At 51.0% G+C, this 19,937-nt stretch overlaps 1 protein-coding gene across 1 annotated transcript in view; it reads left to right on the top strand.

The window, feature by feature from the left end:
• kcnh5b (potassium voltage-gated channel, subfamily H (eag-related), member 5b) overlaps positions 1-19,937 on the top strand; it is a gene marked incomplete at both ends in the record, with an annotated part of 73,863 nt that extends 53,926 nt beyond the window's left edge. The window contains 1 exon segment of the mRNA XM_079752218.1: positions 18,780-19,937. Coding sequence (XP_079608344.1) covers positions 18,780-19,937 — 1,158 coding nt within the window.

The raw sequence follows: 19,937 nt of genomic DNA, 5'->3' as shown, positions 1-19,937 counted from the left end.
CACCATGCTGCAGGGAGTGTGTGTGTGTGTGTGTGTGTGTGTGTGTGTGTGTGTGTGTGTGTGAGGGTGTGTCGATGTGTGTGTGCGTGTATGTGTGTTAGAGAGTGAATGATTGTGCATACGTTTCCATAGATAAAGCAGAATGGCTAAAGACAAAATTGATGAGGTGGAAAATCTGTGTGTGTGTGTGTGTGTGTGTGATTGGAATATGTGTGTGTGTATGTCTGTATATACGTGTGTGTGTGTTTGAAGTTTCATTGCTCCGTTTATTGTGTACTTTATGATAATAAAAGTGTTGTGATCGAGTACCGTTTGCAAGACCTGCTGCCACTCCACAAACAGCCTATTAGCATTATTGAAATGTGCATAGGCACTGCAAGTGCCAGGAGGCCTGCAAGTTTATCAATGAGGTGATGTCACAGGAGGCGGAGCCTGCACGTCAGCCACTCCGGCCATAACAAGCTTTTGAATGATCACACCTTTCCCTTAACGTGCCTTTAAATTATTGTATCATACCGCAATTGGCAGGTTGGGTATCTGTGTGAAGGGTTCACTTTGATTAAGCGTTCGTATTTCTCCGGTTGTTTTTCGATTGGTCGTTCTTTAATTGGCTTCTCTTTCATTCGCTGCTCTAGACTTGACTGGCCTCTGATTGGTCGTCATTCCGATCAGACGCTGTCTGACTCATTTGTTCGACGCGCCATTGTTCTTGCACTTATAATTGAGTGTCAAAAAAATATTGTCAAGCAACAGTTATTTTCAAAAGATGAGTTGTGTCTAGTGATGTTGTGCCCCTTCTCATCTCTCACATGAAGGTGAACTCTGCTCGTTATGTACCAGTATCACCATCAGCCTCTGGCCAGACAACACAGAGGCTGATCGAGGAGAGAGGAGGAGTAGAGAGGAGTGAAGGAATGGAGGAGAAGAGGTGGAGTCGAGGAGGGGTTTGGACAAGGGGAGGAAGCTGAGAGTGGAGTACAGTAGGGGAGGAGTGAAGAGGAGTAGGGAGCAGCAAAGGAATCGAGGAGGGGAAGGGCAGGAAGAGAGCCGTAGAGTGGAGGAGGACTAGAGAGGGGAGTAGAGGAGAGGCAGGAGGGAGAAGTAAACAGGAGTAGGGGAGGAGGCCTAAGGAGCAGTAGGGAGCAGGAGGAGAGTGGAGGAGGAGGAGGAGAGTTAAGGAGGGGAGGAGGAGCAGAGGGGGCCAGAAGGAGACACTGTCAGCCTGTAACTGTCTTGTCCTTCACATTATAAATAATAACCCTTCAGACAACCTGCGTCCCTAAGCACTTAACCACCACTTCACCCTTTCATGATCCACCGGTCTCCTTCTGTCTCTGTCTGTCATGCTGTCTCCCTCTGGTGTCAATGTCTCCATCTCTCTCTCTCTCTCTCCTGCATCTATATATGTATATCAATTTCTACATGTCTCTCAATCTCTCTCTCACTCTCTCTCCTGCCTCTCTCTTTCTATATCTGTCTCTATTTCATTATATATCACCTGTCTCTATTTCTCTTGCTGTCCTTGTCTCTGTCTTTATTTGGCTCTCAATGCCTCTCTCTCTCTCTCTCTCTCTCTCTCTCTCTCTCTCTCTCTCTCTCTCTCTCTCTCTCTCTCTCTCTCAGTCTGGGCCAATTCATAATCTCTTAAACTTAAACCAATTAAGACAACATAAAGAGATAGGCGCCTGGGAATAAATGAAAGGCATACCTTTACACAGCGAGTTTCCTATCTGTTGACAAGGGAGCCCACCGTGGCCAACGACCAATTACAGACCGCCTCTAATGCCTGTGTTCCTCAGCATGCAACGCGTGTCCCTGATGTATACATTCCCCTCCATACATTTCCCCGCTTCCTTCCCAGAATCCCTTGTTCCTCCTGTCTCCGAGTCGAAGTATCACAGATACACGACCTCTTTAGTAAACTGCACTCCTGAGCTCGTTTCCTGAGCTCCCAATGCTGGCTACCGGTTCGGTCTGCAGAGTCTCAACACCGTTTGTTCCCGCTCTCCTTGTTAATCGATGTGTAGCAGAAATGCTAATCAGGATTTTAATGAGCCTCTGTTCGTTTGAATCCTCACCGCGGGCCCAAGGGCGGACAGGCTGCGGCAGCAGGCCTCTTTGACTTTGCTGGAGCCCCCGATCTGCTGGCTTAGTGTTTTTTAGTGTTTCTAATTGTTTCTTAGTGTTTCTAAGGGGGCTCACAGCCACACCGGACATCGGGAGCGGAGTCCCGGATATCCACGTGGTATACATGCCTCGCTCCGCTCAGTTCTCTGGGAGCAGCGTGTTCACTGGCTAGCAGACGCTTCGGAAGGAACCACTGCCGTTGGGGAATAGCTTTTTAAGCTACGTTCAGGATGTACGCACACATTGTATGTCGTACAAATAGTACTTAATAATTGTGTAGCATCTTTAAACAGGCCCTCAAAACCCACCTTTTCAAGATCGCTTTCAACGCATAATCTTTTTCCCTTCGCTCCCCTTCGTCCTTTTAGCTATTCCTAGTTTTATTTACCTATTTTAGTTTTTTAGCTTTTTATTTTATTTTATTCTATTTGATCTTTTTAAATTAAATTATTTTATTTTGTGTTCACTCCGTAAAGCGTCTTTGAGTATTTAGAAAAGCTCTATATAAGTTTAATGTATTATTATTATTATTATTATTATTATTATTATTATTATTATTATTATTATTATCTTATCCTAGCTCTCTTTGTTGTGTACGGGGAATGGTTTAACCTAGTGATTGTTCGTGCTTGGCACTTGTTTCGATGAACAACCTTACTGTACCGACAGCGATATATTGTTTCTCCTTCTTCTGACAAATGCACTTATTGTAAGTCGCTTTGGATAAAGGGGCTGCTAAATGCTCTTAATGTAAATGTACATTAAGGAGATGCTTTCATCTGAAGTGACTTAGAGTTGTTTTTTTGTGGGTTTGGACCCGCAACCTATTTGTTCTATCACCTATAGTATGTCTACTTACTACCATGTGCTACTTATTAATAAAGACAGAAAGAAGCTGTGATGTCTCTCATGATGTGTGACAAATGTAATATAACTAAATATTATATTTAGTTATACTATTAATATTAATAACTGCTTTGAGATAATATTCCTCCAACCATACTGATTATTGTTTCATGGTCTACATTTTATTCAATGTTTTGTATATTATAGAGAGAGAGAGAGAGAGAGAGAGAGAGAGAGAGAGAGAGAGAGAGAGAGAGAGAGAGAGAGAGAGAGAGAGAGAGAGAGAGAGAGAGAGAGAGAGAGAGAGAGAGAGAGAGAGAGAGAGAGAGAGAGAGAGAGAGGTGAGCCTTAGTCCTAGAACGGAGTTTGGTTGTAAGGGCACTTTGACATCCTTTTCCTCATCTTCCTGTGTCCGCCTTCTCCTGTATCTCGACTCCTTCTCCTGTATCGCGCCTCCTTCTCCTGTATCTCGCCTCCTTCTCCTTCATCTCGGCTCCTCCTGTATCTCTGTGTTTCTCTGGTCTTCTGGCTCCTCTTCAGCGAGGAAGACGTCCAACGCTGTCACAAACCAACGATGGAACGTGTCAGAGAGCGCTCAGCTGACTCTGTTCATTATCTGTCTGGATTTAGGGAAGCATGGAGGGTTGGTTCTCCCTCTCTCTCGCTCTCGCTCTCTCTCTCTCTCTGTCATTTAACAAACATGACAGATAAATAAATAGGAAATGAGTAAGATGGCTGACTGTATTCATGGCATGCTGCCCACGCTGAAGGGAGGAAGGGTGTGTGTGTGTGTGTGTGTGTGTGTGTGTGTGTGTGTGTGTGTGTGTGTGTGTGTGTGTGTGTGTGTCTCTGGCAGGCTTGGATGTGTTGCTGGACCCACAAGCCCACCTTCACCCCTCGCCCAGCTGTCATTCAGACCATCACACGTTTGCCTTATGGGGACACGTGTGTGTGTGTGTGTGTGTGTGTGTGAGAGATACACTTTGAATGTGTGTTAGAGAGAGAGAGCCACACACACTGCGAATGTGTGAGAGCGAGAGCAATATTGTGGAGCGACATAGAAATATTGCCAATCTTTATATATGTATCTATATATATATATATATACTACTCTATTTAAACAAACATGCCCACAGGCCCATACCCCGATACTGTCTCCACTCCTTGTGTCTAACTACCCTGTCCATGTTAAACTGTAGTTAACTACCCGGGCCCTGTAGTCCTGTAGTTAACTCACTCTAACTACCCGGTCCATGTTAAGCTGTAGTTAACTCACTCTAACTACCCAGTCCATGTTAACCTTTGGTTAAATCACTCTAACTACCTGTGGACCTGAAGTTAACTCACTCTAACTACCCTGTCCATGTTAAGATGTAGTTAACTCACTCTAACTACCCGGTCCATGTTAACCTTTGGTTAAATCACTCTAACTACCTGTGGACCTGAAGTTAACTCACTCTCACTACCCTGTCCATGTTAAGATGTAGTTAACTCACTCTAACTACCCGGTCCATGTTAAGCTGTAGTTAACTCACTCTAACTACCCGGTCCATGTTAAGCTGTAGTTAACTCACTCTAACTACCCAGTCCATGTTAACCTTTGGTTAAATCACTCTAACTACCTGTGGACCTGAAGTTAACTCACTCTAACTACCCTGTCCATGTTAAGATGTAGTTAACTCACTCTAACTACCCGGTCCATGTTAACCTTTGGTTAAATCACTCTAACTACCTGTGGACCTGAAGTTAACTCACTCTCACTACCCTGTCCATGTTAAGATGTAGTTAACTCACTCTAACTACCCGGTCCATGTTAAGCTGTAGTTAACTCACTCTAACTACCCGGTCCATGTTAAGCTGTAGTTAACTCACTCTAACTACCCGGTCCATGTTAAGCTGTAGTTAACTCACTCTAACTACCCGGTCCATGTTAAGCTGTAGTTAACTCACTCTAACTACCCGGTCAATGTTAAACTGTAGTTAACTCACTCTAACTACCCGGTCCATGTTAAGCTGTAGTTAACTCACTCTAACTACCCGGTCCATGTTAAGCTATAGACCTTCAAGGCTCAACTAGCCTAGAGGAGGTTAATATTTGTTATTTGTGTGGGCTTGTGCGTGCGTGCGTGTGTGGCAATGCATGTGGCTTGCATGCCCAGGCTTTTGTGTGTGGGCAAGCATGTGCGTGTGTGTGTGTGTGTGTGTGCGTGCGTGTGTGTCCCACTAGCTGTTATTTCTCCGACCACAGCAGGATCAAGTCCTTGTTGTTTTGGGGCTGTGTTCAGAGCTGCTAAATATAGAAGCCAGAGCCTAGCTGGTGGCTAGCTGCGGTCCCACGCCGCCGAGCTAAACCCCTCCTCGGGGGCTCCCCCCGGCCCCCCAGGAGGGGAGATCTGCCCTCATAATAAACGCATCGGTACATGGTTGAAGATGATACACGTGGAACACATAGGACCGGCCTGCAGGGTCTGAGAGAGGGGGAGAGAGAGAGAGGGGGGAGAGAGGGAGGTCCGTAGTAAAGAGACAGAAAGAGAGAGAGGAAGAGAGAGAGAGGGGGAGAGAGGGAGGGGGGGGGGGGGGAGAGGGAGAGATAGGGGGGGAGGGAGGGAGGTCCGTAGAAAAGAGAGAGGGAGAGAGATGAAGACTGAGAGAGAGGGATGGAGAGAGAGAGGGATGGAGAGAGAGAGAGAGAGAGGGATCGAGAGAGAGAGAGAGAGGGATCGAGAGAGAGAGAGAGGGATGGAGTGAGAGAGAGAGAGTGATGAAGAGAGGGAGAGAGGGAGCTGAAGACTGAAAGAGAGAGAGAGAGAGATAGAAAGCCCACGGCAGTAGAGAACATGGATATTGTAGAGATCCGTAGAAATACAGTAGAGTAGAGATACAGTTGATAGCAGTAGACACCAATCCCGATACAGTAGAGAATGTGCATTTCTCTTTCCCCTGACTGCTCACACAGCTCTGCGCCGTGGATATTAAAACATCCTTTTATGTGTCAGATCCTTCCTCTGAAGAAAATCCAAAAATATAACTGAAACCAATGTTTAGTTATTTCTAAGGTCTTGTTCGTCATTAAGGACACAACCCCCCCCCCCCCCCGAGTGAATTCATAATTACCATGACAACCCCCACCCCCATAATGTGCACTGTAACGCGGTGGCAGCCCGACCCGGTCTGATGCGTTCTGCGTCTCTCGCACCGTTTTCAATTCCAATTCCCGTCAGCTCTCCGCCACTCTGCTGTTTCTGTGTCGAGGTTTCCGTGCCGCTCCTACCTTAGTAATGAACAGGAGTGTGTGTGTGTGTGTGTGTGTATGTGTGCACCACAGTGTGTGTGTGTGCGTGTGTGTGTGTGTGTGCACCAGAGTGTGTCTGTGTGTGTGTCTGTGTGCGCACCAGAGTGTGTGTGTGTGCTCCAGAGTGTGTGTGTGTGTGTATGTGTGTGTGTGTGTGTGTGTGTGTGCGTGCACCAGAGTTTGTGTGTGTGTGTGTGTGTGTGTGTGTGTGTGCACCAGAGTGTGTGTGCGTGTGTGTGTGTGTGTGTACACACAAATGAGTGTGAATGGGAGATGAAAGCAGGTGGATATGAAAGTCACACACTGGTGTGTCTGTGTGTGTGTATGTGGGTGGATGTGCGTGTGTTTATGTGTGTATGTCTGTGTGTGCACATGTTCATGTTTTTAGTAGATGTGTGTGTGTGTGGCTCCAACAGAGGAAAGCAGCACATGTATAATAGATGATTGACTGCTCTTATTTTGTGCCTGGTTAATACCTGCATGCCGGGTCTGTGCGTTGGCGCTCTGGTCATAATTTAATTTGCATTCCTTTAATAATCTATAGAAAAGAAAGCGTTTTCCTGGTCTGTCCGTGTTAGTCCATCTACCCATTTGTTGTTGCGTGACTGCAACACATTTTGCATGACTTCAGTATGTTTGTGTGTGTGTGTGTGTGTGTGTGTGTTGAGGCATGTGGTAATGGGAGAATAGGAGAGAGAGAGAGAGATGAAGACTGCAAGAGAGAGAGAACGAGAGAGAGAGAGAGGAAGGGGGATAGACAGAGAGAGAGAAAGGACAAGGAACCATTCCTCCATTCATCCATTCTGTTTTTTATCTGATAAATAATAAACTGCCTGAGTTAAGAGGGAAAAATGACCCACTTTATTCCTCCCTCTCCAAACACAAAACAGACACACACACACACACACACACACACACACACACACACAGACACACACACACACACACGTATGCACATACACATGCCAAACACATTTTCACACAGTGTTTCTATCTCCAGTCTGAACTGCATTGACGAGGACAAGACAGCTCGTTGACTGAAGACTGGCACACCCACACACCCACACACACACACATACACACACACAAAAACGCAAACTTACACACACACACACACACACACACACACAAAAACGCAAACTTACACACACAAACACACACACTTTAGGTCAATTTGAGTGTATTTGTGTCTGTGTGTGTGTGTGTGTCTGTGTTTATCTGTTCCTCTGCCAGTCTCTGGTCTCCATGGTGACAGAGTGAAAGGGGGGTGATGACCGTTATCACCAGGGGGCCCATACAACCCCCTGTCTCTCTCTCTCTCTCGCTCTCTCTCTCTCTCTCTCTCTCTCTCTCTCTCTCTCTCTCTCTCTCTTTCTCTCTCTCTCTGTCTTTCTCTCTCCTCTGTCTTTCTCTATATTTTTTTGGTTCTATATTATATTGTTTTCATGCATTATGACTTTAATGCATTTCCACATTACAACTAATTATGATGGGCTTATCCCCGAAGAATCTCATAACATACCCTTGTAATAACGTGTGTGCCTGTGTTTGTTTGAATGTGTGTGCTTTTGTTTGTGTGTGTGTGCGTGTTTGTGACTTTTCATATTCATCCTTTTAATTTGAGGATTGCGAATCTCATTTAAGAACCGCCGGTAGAAGGTTGGGTCACACAGGGTCTGAATACCCCAGTGATATCCCGGGGACGAGGTCTAAACATGTAGGATATGCCCCCCCAGTCAGGGGACGCCGCCCGCCCACGCTTCAGTCGAGGAGCCGGCCGCCACCGTCAGAATGACAAAGGTTCACCGAGTCCGTGGTAGCGCATGCCTTCCAGTGTGAGAATCAGCGGGACCGACGACAGCGACGGACGCTAAACTGAACTGAAATGTTCCAGGGTTCTCCCCAGGATTGAGTTACCACGCTGGAGGCCATGGGGACCCCACTGTAAAGTGGGGTCTGTAGAATGAAGAGGTCGGGGCTCCCATATTTGAAGTAATAGATACCAAAAAGCGCTACCTGTTAATAATGCTATCGGGTTGGTAATTGAATAAGCCTAGAGAGCAATGTCGCGATGTGATCCGTCAAGAGCTGCTAAGTGGTTTCTCGAGGTGAATAGCACTAGTCATGCAGTGCGACTCCTCAAAACTTGCACAATGTTCAAACCACCTCTCTGCTCTGTCATAATGAAAAGTATAGGCCTACTCTCAGGCTCAGCCCTTCCCCCTCCCTAGCGCTGGCTAACCTGAGCGCTAGTTCCTCCCTAGCGCTCGCTAACTCCACCACCGCCTCCTCCCTAGCGCTCGCTAACCTGAGCGCTAGTTCCTCCCTAGCGCTCGCTAACTCCACCACCGCCTCCTCCCTAGCGCTGGCTAACCTGAGCGCTAGTTCCTCCCTAGCGCTCGCTAACTCCACCACCGCCTCCTCCCTAGCGCTCGCTAACCTGAGCGCTAGTTCCTCCCTAGCGCTCGCTAACTCCACCACCGCCTCCTCCCTAGCGCTCGCTAACCTGAGCGCTAGTTCCTCCCTAGCGCTCGCTAACTCCACCACCGCCTCCTCCCTAGCGCTCGCTAACCTGAGCGCTAGTTCCTCCCTAGCGCTCACTAACTCCACCACTGCCCCCTCCCTTGCGCTCGCTAACCTGAGCGCTAGTTCCTCCCTAGCGCTCGCTAACTCCACCACCGCCTCCTCCCTAGTGCTCGCTAACCTGAGCGCTAGTTCCTCCCTAGCGCTCACTAACTCCACCACTGCCCCCTCCCTAGCGCTCGCTAACCTGAGCGCTAGTTCCTCCCTAGCGCTCGCTAACTCCACCACCGCCTCCTCCCTAGCGCTCGCTAACCTGAGCGCTAGTTCCTCCCTAGCGCTCACTAACCTGAGCGCTAGTTCCTCCCTAGCGCTCGCTAACTCCACCACCGCCTCCTCCCTAGCGCTCGCTAACCTGAGCGCTAGTTCCTCCCTAGCGCTCGCTAACTCCACCACCGCCTCCTCCCTAGCGCTCGCTAACCTGAGCGCTAGTTCCTCCCTAGCGCTCGCTAACTCCACCACTGCCTCCTCCCTAGCGCTCGCTAACTCCACCACCGCCTCCTCCCTAGCGCTTGCTAACCTGAGCGCTAGTTCCTCCCTAGCGCTCGCTAACCTGAGCGCTAGTTCCTCCCTAGCGCTCGCTAACTCCACCACCGCTTCCTCCCTAGCGCTTGCTAACCTGAGCGCTAGTTCCTCCCTAGCGCTCGCTAACTCCACCACCGCCTCCTCCCTAGCCCTCGCTAACCTGAGCGCTAGTTCCTCCCTAGCGCTCGCTAACTCCACCACTGCCCCCTCCCTAGCGCTCGCTAACCTGAGCGCTAGTTCCTCCCTAGCGCTCGCTAACTCCACCACCGCCTCCTCCTTAGCGCTCGTTAACTCCACCACCGCCTCCTCCTTAGCGCTCGCTAACCTGAGCGCTAGTTCCTCCCTAGCGCTCGCTAACTCCACCGCCGCCTCCTCCCTAGCGCTCGCTAACCTGAGCGCTAGTTCCTCCCTAGCGCTCGCTAACTCCACCACCGCCTCCTCCCTAGGGCTCGCTAACCTGAGCGCTAGTTCCTCCCTAGCGCTCGCTAACTCCACCACTGCCCCCTCCCTACCGCTCGCTAACTCCACCACCGCCTCTTCCCTAGCGCTCGCTAACCTCAGTGCTGCTATTGTTAGACGGCTGATGACTGCAGCGGAGCACGACGCGCTAGCGGTCTCCCCTGCTCCCCGCTCTGTGCGGCGGCGCGGCGCCAGGAGCCGCCGCCGACAGCCACTTCCTCCAGGGGCCGTTAGCTCCTGGCGTTAGCGCTGGGCCCCTAGCGCTGTGATTAATCAATGTCTGTGATTGAGCGGCTACGAGTGTTACAGCTGAAATGATATTGTATTACTACACAGGGGGTGAGGAGGGAAGAGAGGGGGGAGGAGAGGGAGGGGGGGAGAGGGTGAGGAGTTGAGGGGGAGGGGATAGAGTAGAGGCTTATTACTCAGAAGGAATGCAATCAAGTATAGTATTGAGACCTCCAACACACAAATACACACACACCTACACACACGCACGCACGCACACACATACACACACACACACACACACACACGCAAACTCACACACAGACACATACAGACGCACACCCTCACACGCATGCGCACTCATACGGACAAACAAATGCCTTAAAGCATGTAACATATACGTCACGTTCTAATGTTTTATTCTGGAACACACACACAGTGGGGACGGTCTCTCCAGAGGGAACAGGCTGGAGAACGCAGGACAGCGGCCTGAGAGATGAGCTCCTCACGCCACTAAATGACTCCCCTCCTTGTTGTCACAACGAGGCGCCCGCAGACTCCAAGGTCCATGCACCTGGCGTTAATTACCCAGCAGGCATTGCTGTTGCCGCTGGTTCAGTAATAAACAAGGTAAAAAGAGAGACTAAATACTCAGAAGAACCAAATTCCCGCCCAGATGCTTTTAGCCGTGGGTGGAAAGAGAGGATCATTTTCTGCTGAGGAACCTTTGAGCAAGTCTCCCAGTATGGGTTGCCAGTCAGCTGGGTTGGCACCTTTACATTTCTTTTCCTGGCTGATTGCCGAGGTGTCCCTGAGCAACACACCCCCAAATGCTCCTGGCCCGCTGGCTGTGGTCCTGCATGGGAGACACCGCCGTCGGTGGGTGAATGAGTGAATTAAGGTTGTGTATGGATGAATGAATTAATGGGTGTAGGAATGTGTGTGAATGACTGAATGAATGTGCGAATAAAAGACTGCATTTGTGTATGAATGTGTATGAATGAAAGACTGAATTTAAGACTGAATGAATGTGTGTTTGGATGTGTGAATGGATGACTGAATAAATGTGTGCATGGATGTGTGTGCGGATGACTGAATAAATGAGCGCTTGAATATGTGTATGAATGGGTGAATTAATGTGTGTATGAATGGGTGGACATGAGGCCCTGATTGTAAAGAGCTCTGTCGTGGCCACGGGTGAGAGGCGCGCTGTAGAATGAAGCCCATAATGTTGGCCACCAGCTCTCCGACCCTTTCTTATCAAACGCGCCGCAGAAACATTTCCAGCTGAATGCGTCTGGACTACGGAAGGCCGTTCGGGAAGGCCATGGGTTCGATGCCAGCCCGCGGGTGCTCAGACACACACAGAAAGTCGCTGCGTCACTCCTGAAATGTGCCGTGAGACTGCGCTTTCGCCTGCAGACTGCAGCCGTAGCAACTTTTTGCCGGTCCATTATGGTGATAAATCCCCAGGGACAGCGGCCAGTATGGACGTCCTCTGGTCTGTTTCTAAACTAGGGAGTATATGGGCTGTGGAGAGGACAATGGCCCCCCCGCTCAAAGGGAGAGTGCTTCGGTGTGGAGGTGGAAGTGCCAGGTGAGGTGTCACCGCTCAGACGTTTGTAAAGTGGTGCGTTTAAAACGGACAGACCTCGGACGGACGCTGGAGCTGGGCCGAGGATGTACAGATGTAGAGAGAGGATTGAAACCCGCGCACACACGCACACACACACACACACACACACACACACACACACACACACACAGAGACACAACCAGATACACGCGCACAGACCCACGCGCCCAGACACTCACGCACACATACACACACGCACACAAAGACGCACGCAACAAACACACACGCACGCACCACACACGCATGCACCACACACATACACACACAAACACATCTCTTTGTTTGTTTCTCTGTATCATTATCTCTATCATACTCTCTCTCATTCTCTCTCTCTATCCCTGATAATCATCATTTAAGATAAGATATACTTTATCCATCATTAGATCGTTTTGATTCCAGCAGTCTTTCCACCCCCTCTCTCTAACCCTTTGTTTCCATCCCATAATAAGTGTAATATACTGTTATTAGAAAATTGTTGCCGGCTGCTCCCCCCTCCTCTGCCATCCAATAATACTAACCCCTGAGTGAATTGGAGGCATTACTCTGAAGGCCCCCCAGCGATGCCGCCCTCCCCGGCCTGTGGGCCAGGAGGTGGGCATCAATATTAAACCACTGGGGGAGACATGGTGGTGTGGAGGTGATCTCCTGGAGAAGGGCATCGCTCCCTGGAGGAGGTGACATGGGGAGGGTGGGACAGGGTGGAGGTTAGGGTGGAGGTGAGGACGGCAGGATAGAGGTTAGGGTGGAGGTGAGGGAGGCAAGGTGGAGAAAAGGTGGGAAGGTGATGGTGACTAGGGGAGCGTAGAGGTGACCAGAAGAAGGGCATGGCCCCCCTGAGGTCCCCATCGATGCTGAAAGCCAGCCTCTCGTCGGCACGGTAACGAGAGCTTCAGAAGTCTGCCACCAAAAATAGCCAGAGGCATCTGATTGGTTCATGTAGACCCCATGGGCAGAGGTGTGTCTGTGTGTGTGTGTGTGTGTTTTATACTGGTTCCAGCCTCTAATCACCGTTCCTTATTGTTACAGCTTCATTCGTTTACAAAAAATGCAAAACACAAAAATGATCACTGATAGCACGACCCAGTCTGCCGCTGAGAATCCTCCTCAATACTTTTGCTATTCTGGCTCATCGCTCCAGTCTTCTGTATATTTCTCTATGTTTATTACATTTCTCAAACCTAATATATTTACAAGCGCAGAATTTATTCAAGCGATCACTCACCCAATAATTTCTTCTCGAGCCCAAGGAGATCTTTAGAAATATGGCTGCAATATACAGATATATATAGTCTGTATATCTCTGGATGAGCAGCTTGGCCCTGTGTGGTTCTGCGTGCTCCCTAGTGGTCTTGTGTGGTGCTGTGTGGTTCTGTATGGTTATGTGTGGTTCCGTATGGTTCTAGGCTATGTTTTCTGGCTCCAGGGTTCCACGCTGTTGTCGATTTAGCAGCTGAATGCAGCCGGCATGCCCCTTGTGGAGGAGCTCTGAATAATAGATGGCTCTCTGCGGGACTGTCTGTGTGTTTATCTGGATCAGCTAGCTGTTTACGGCTGGTTTACTAAGAGGTTAGCCGCCGTTGTTTACCTGACACATGGCAATAACAGTAGCAAACTCCCCCTGGGGTCGATCTTATGCCTTCATTCGCAGTTCGGACCCTACCTGCCCCTTAATGACCTGTGTCTTTACTAGTGAAACCCTACCTGCTTCTTAGTGACCTGCGTCTGTACTGTCTAAGCCCTACCTGCTCCTTAAAGCCCAACACAAACCGCGGCGCGGAACCGGCACGTCAAAAAGAACGCCCCCATTATTCCGGACGTACTAGCCCACACCGGCGCCGACTAGACGCGGGGCAGAGCGGAGGGCTGCCCCACCCCACTAGGCTTCACGCCCCTGTTCTATTCCCCAGCATCGCCGCCCCTGAAAAAGCGCTTTTTTAAAGCTGATTGGTACATCCCGGCTTAATACAAAGTGCTATACATATGGAGATTGTTGATCTACTGCACTAGATGAATAATTCCACGCCGCAAAAAGAATGAGCAATAAAAGTAAATGAAGTGTGTAAACTGACTTAACCGTAAACAAAGTGCCTGACAGTAGATAAAGTAACTATGAATTAATGTGTGAGTACAAACAGAGGATCATGGGCATCAGGGCCATATATGTAGTCATAAAACAACTGGTATGACGTCATGGTTGCCTATACCGACTAAGTTTGTTGATCTGCTTCTTTCAAAACGTATCACAACGGTGCTGCAGCGCGCTGCTTCCTATTGGTGCTAGGGGCGGCAATTGACGCGAGTGAAATGCGCACCGCTGCGCTTCGGTGCTGGTGTGGGGCTGGCTTCATGACCCGTGTCTGTACTGTCTAACCCCTACCTGCTCCCTAATGAGCTGCCTCTGTACTGTCTAACCCCTTCCTGCTCTTAATGACCTGTGTTGGTGTCCACAGTATGGTTCCTATGAAAGAAGCGTGTCCTGAATGACTTGACAGGAGCCTAATGGAAAAGCACCCCAGGGAAGGGTTTCATTCCGGTTTCCATTAGCAGAAATCATGTCAAATCGGCACAGGAAACTTTCCTAATTGGAGAATGCAGGAATGGTCTTTGGAGAGAGTTGAACAAATTAGAATCGCAACAGCCACAAACAAGCACACGCTTCCGTTTACTATCTTTGGCAGAGGAGAACCTCACTGCAGTAGAAAATATCAAGAGGGAACGGCCACCTCGACAAACCATGCTCCACGCCAGATCCCCAAAGAAACCTCAAAGAAAACTGAGAAATCCACCGTGTCATCAATGTTTTAAAGTTAAACACTTTAGCCTTCTAATCGAAACCCTTAGCCATCTAAATCAAACCCTTTACCTTCAAATCCAAACCCTTAGCCTTCTATTCCAAACCCGTTATCTTTTAATACAAACCTTTTCGCCTTCTTATCCAAACCTGGCCACTGGCCTGACCATCTTGGACTAAACGTGTGCTAATCAATGCACCGCCATTTTGGGTCACAAGGTGGAAGAGTGCATTCCGCATATAAACCTCAGTGGCCATGGAGCCCACTCTCACGTCTGCAGTTCATGAGATCGTCTCGGAGGACAGTGAACGACACAGCGAAGTCAGGGACTTTGATACCGGCAATGTCCCATGGCTCACAGGAGAGCGGCGCTAGGGCACTGTCACAGGAGGGTGAAGCCAGTGTGTCTGTTGGCCGTCTGACAAATGAAAGCCATAATAGTGAACGCATCCGTATCCGTTCGCTAAGCTCTTAGAGCAAGAGCAGGACAGGCTGTGAAGACAGCTTGTCTTTCCAAATGGTAGCTACAGCTGCTGAGGAGGTAATCTCTCTTCTCTCGGGTGTCCAACCGTCCTGGAGAGCTCTAGACAGACCCCTGCGATACTCTGAAACATTCTTCCTCTTGGTTATGGGCACACAGTGATGGAAATGCCTCCTTCCCTATACAGGGAAATACTTCAATACTGTAGTAAACAACCCTCTGTTCTGATGAGTTAACCATTGTTCATAATGAAGGCATTTGGTCAAACTCTGGCAAAGCCTGTATAGAAATACTTGTTTTTGTGTGTGTTACTGTGTTTTCATGGATGAAACATACATTTTTGCGTCTGTGATCTCATTTTCAAGTGAATCTAAAGACGGATGGGGGAAGAACGTTGATTGGCTAAAGACCTCAATAACATTATTCATGTACTCAATCTATATTATCCTAATTGCAGGAATGTGCTCAACCTTTAAATAAAATCCTCTCAGTAACTTTGTCTTATATTAATTAACACCTCTTGAGTTCCTTTGAGCTCACTGAACTCTGGTGCCGTATTAATCATTCGCTCCCACCACCTCTCAGCCGTCAAGAATCAAGCAGTTTTTCGTTCTCTTTGCGCTGAGATGATGGATAACTGGTTTTGGAAAAGCGCTCCGCTTGGAAAGCCCTTTCCAATAAGTGTAGTCTCAGCAGTCCTGCCCCCAGTAAAGATTCATTAACACAGCACGGCGCCCCGAATAAAGCCTCTCTCAAGCCCCTCAGGCCTGGGGCGCCGCTCAGAGCCAGCCCCCTGATGGAAGACAAATGAACCTCAGTCCCCCCAAAAATCCCACCCCATCAATTTCCCTCCATTTTTTTCTCTGACTTATTAAACGTTAAAACGTTATTCGATCGCGGGACGGCAGCTTCTGTTACTCATTGTGGAAATTTGATCATGCGAAGTTGAAGAATACAACGTTATGTTCTCAAAATGATGAATAAATAATGGTGCATTTTCTTTAAGCGAGATCCCTTGTCTTCCCTGAATCTTCTTCACCAGGACGTCAGAGTCGTTCTGCTTGGAACGATGTTTCGGAAACAAGCCCCTTGGCTGGCTGCCTCGCTCGCCGACGAGGGCCCGGAATAGACAGCCGTTCAGGCCCCCCCCCCCCCCCCCCCGGTGCCCGGTGCCCGTGCATGTGTCTGGCTTGGCGGTCGCTGCTGCAGGGCTGGACCGTGAGGGGGGCCTGCATGCGACGGGGACGCTCAACGAGAAGATGGCAGAAGGAAATAGACGAGGAACATTCAGGTCAGCGAAAAATTTGAGGCCGTGCGAGAGGAGAATGTGAGTCAAGCCACTCGAAGCCACGCTGCCCTTTCATCTAGTAGCAGAAGAAGATGAGGAAGAAGAGGAAGACGAGCTTTAGGACGCGTCCGACAGCCAGGCGCCCACGGCCATGTGCCAGGGCCAATTGTATCCGCCCGGAGTGGCAGCTGAACTCTTTGGCATGAGGCGTCTTAACAAGCATCTCTAAGACGGAAACTGCCGCCTGGGATTTTTTTTTGCCAATTAAGCGAGTTTCACTCTCTTCCGCCTCACTCACAATCTCACGCCAAAGCCCAACCGGCTCTCTTTCCATTCCCACGCGGGGTCTTTGCGGTACAGCAGCCTGCCGGTGGTGCGTCAGCGGAGGAACTATAGAACACCACCTGGCCAGGTAGCTCAACCTCCTAGTCCTCCAACCACGTGTTTGAAAGAGTCGCCCTAACCCTCTCTCTCTTTACCAACTCCCCTGGGACTACAGACCACTACCTGAGTCGGGGAGGCTGGCCAGGTAGCTCAACCTCCTAGTCCTCCAACCATCACGTGTCGCTCCCACTCTCTCTCCACCAACCGTCCTGTCCGTTCGCTGTCGGGTCCGTCCTCTTTGGCAGGCAGAAAGCGCCTGCCAAATAGAGACGTGTATACAGATCGACTTCTCCAGAGGCCTCGGGGGGGGGGGGAGTTCCATCCCGTAAAGCCAATTCCGGACGTCCACCAGGGTTTGCGGGAATGAAACGGTCCACCTCCTATCGCAAGCATCCATGACATAAAACAACAAGCTTCCAGAGTGACGAGGCCTCTCTGGGCCCCCAAAGACGAGTTTCACTCGTCTTTGGGGGCCCAGAGAGGCCTCGTCACTCTGGATCTCTTCTGGCAGATCTCCTGTGGCCCCTGCCTCGGTGGCTTGCCAAAGCCCCATTAAGAACGGTCCCAGAGCTGGAAGTCATTGTTTGCTCCGCTCAGCACAGCGGTCTTCCCCCCCCCCCCCGTCCCTTCCTCATGATTAATGCAGGCGTCCATTTCCTTTGTTTCTCCTACAACAACACTGTTAAGTAAAAGCCACGTGGCATCAGTCGACGGAAGGGAGCAATGCGTGCTCGGATGGCTTTGTGGTGGTTTTTCTCCATCGGTCTGCTCGTGTTCACGCACTACTTATCCCCAATGAATTGCTGCGGGTAGACTCTGCTGACCGAAGCAGATCTCCTCTCTGTGATTGGGTGGAAGGGCTTTAGATGTCTGAGAAGATGTTTTAATCAGAGGTACAGAGACCGGTCATCAAGGAGCAGGTAGGGGTTAGACAGTGCAGAGACAGGTCATTTAAGGAGTAGGTAGGGGTTAGACAGTACGGAGACAGGTCATTAAGGAGCAGGTAGGGGTAAGACAGTACAGAGACAGGTCATTAAGGAACAGGTAGGGGTTAGACAGTACAGAGACAGGTCATTAAGGAGCAGGTAGGGGTTAGACAGTACAGAGACAGGTCAATGAGGAGCTGGTAGGGGTTCCTCTCTAACCTGTCAACAGCATCTAACCAAAGTGATAGTGACCTCTCCTTTCTTACCAGCGTCTAACTCAACTGGTAGTGACCTCTCCTCTCTAACCAGCGTCTAAATAAACTAGCTGTGACCTCTCCTCTCTAACCAGTGTCTAACTGGTAGTGACCTCTCCTCTCTAACCAGTGTCTAACGGGTAGTGACCTCTCCTCTCTAACCAGCGGCTCCCTAAACAAGTGGTAATCTCCCGACCCTCAGGCTAGTGGGCCCCCGATGTGGAGCTGAGTTGGACCGATAAGGCGGAGGGTGCTGCTATAGGGCCACAGGACAGGCGGGGTCCCTGTCCTCTCAGACGTGACGAGTGTGTGAGTGGAGGCAGGGGAGGGCCACACGCTCGGCGCCGGTGGAATATCACAGTGGAGAGCTTAGAGGGTGGACGGGTAATGTAACGCACCGTTGCGTACTGCAACCTGGCCCTGAGCGGGCTAAACCCGGACCGGACCCTCGGGGGAGAAGACCGGACGTGGGATGTATGGGACCAGAGGCATGACTCGACACTGATATCCAACCAACAGCTTGGTCACCATGTTGCCATAACAGTAGCACACGATAGCGTGTAACGTGTGTAACTTAAAGTACATAAACTTGCATTCTATGAACTTATATCGCTTAAACTTATATGACGTTACATTGACTCACATAACATGACAGTCCAAGAGGGCCTTCTCGATTCACAACATCACACAAAGTATTTCAATAAAACATTTCATGCCGGTGTTGAGACAGTGGAATAGTCTTTGGCTTTGACTCACAGCATCAATCAATGTTCTGCAATTAAATAGATATCCCAATTAACTTCTGACTCTGATCCGGTCTGATCAGAGTCCGCTCTGATCCGGTCTCTGATGTTACTCTTCCTTCTCCCTCTCTCCCTCTCCTCTCTCCCCCCTCCCTCCCTCTCTCCCTCTCCTCTCTCCCTCCCTCTCCCCCCTCCCTCCCTCCCTCCCCCTCTCTCAGATCATCTTCCGTAAGATCAGCGAGGTGAAGAAGGAGGAGGAGGAGCGGCAGCGGGCGAAGAACGAGGTGCAGCTGACCATCCCCCAGGACCATCCCGTCCGCAAGCTCTTCCAGAAGTTCAAGCAGCAGAAGGAGCTGCGCACCCAGGGCCCGTCGGGCTCCCAGGCCGACCTGGAGAAGAACCAGCTCCAGGGGGACCAGCAGCACCAGCAGCACCTCCACCCCCGCAGCCTCCAGCTGGGCCACTCCAGCCTGCAGCACTCCCTGCCTCTGCCCCGGCCCCCGCTGCAGCAGAACGGGGCCCCTCCCAGCAGCAGCGTGCTCACCGTGTCCCAGGTGACGCCCATGCAGAGCTACGCCCCCGCCCCGGGCCCCGGCCCCGCCGCCGCCAAGCAGAACAACCGAGACATCATGGAGCTGCAGCCCAGCGCGGTGACGGTCGCCGCGGGCGACGGTCCGGCGCAGGCCCGGCCGAAGGCCGCCGTCAGCCCCACCGCGGCGCCGCCGCCGGCCCGGCCCGCCGCCCGCGGCTGGATGAGGCTGAAGAGCAACGTGGCCCCGCCCCCGGCGCCCGCGGCTGAGCCGCGGAGGGAGGGGCTCAACAACGCCCCCAAGGCGGTCTCCGTGGAGACGCTGGCCCAGGAGGAGGCGGGGGGGCGGGGAGGCGGGCGGGGGGAGCGGGAGGAGGGCGACGTGTCGGCCAGCAACCCGCTCCGCAAGACGGACTCGTGCGACAGCGGCATCACCAAGAGCGAGCTGCGCATCGACCGCGCCGGGGAGGCCCGGACCCCCGCGGCCGTCAGCCCCCTCCTCCTCCCCGGGGGAGAGGGAGGGGGGTCTCCTCACCCCTTCTGCCCCATCCCGGAGCAGGCCCTGCAGGCCGCCCTGCACGAGACGCGCCTGGAGCTCCGCGGGGACATCCGGACCCTGGGCGGGCGGCTGGGGGCGCTGGAGAGCCAGGTGGCCAAGATCATCAGCCTGCTGTCGGAACCCCGGCGGCCCTCCCTGGGGGGTCCCCCGCCCCCCGCCTCCTCCGCTACCGCCGCCTCCGCCGCCGGCGCCGCCACGCCCAGGGCCAAGATCAAACGGCAGGACATCTTCACCGTGTCCCGACCCGTGTCCCCCGACTCGGAGAAGGAGGTGTCCGAGAATCTCTGA

This window comes from Pollachius pollachius (genome assembly GCF_949987615.1).
Source record: "Pollachius pollachius genome assembly, chromosome: 15".
NCBI lineage: Eukaryota > Metazoa > Chordata > Actinopteri > Gadiformes > Gadidae > Pollachius > Pollachius pollachius.
This window is presented reverse-complemented; position numbering and strand designations above follow the sequence as displayed.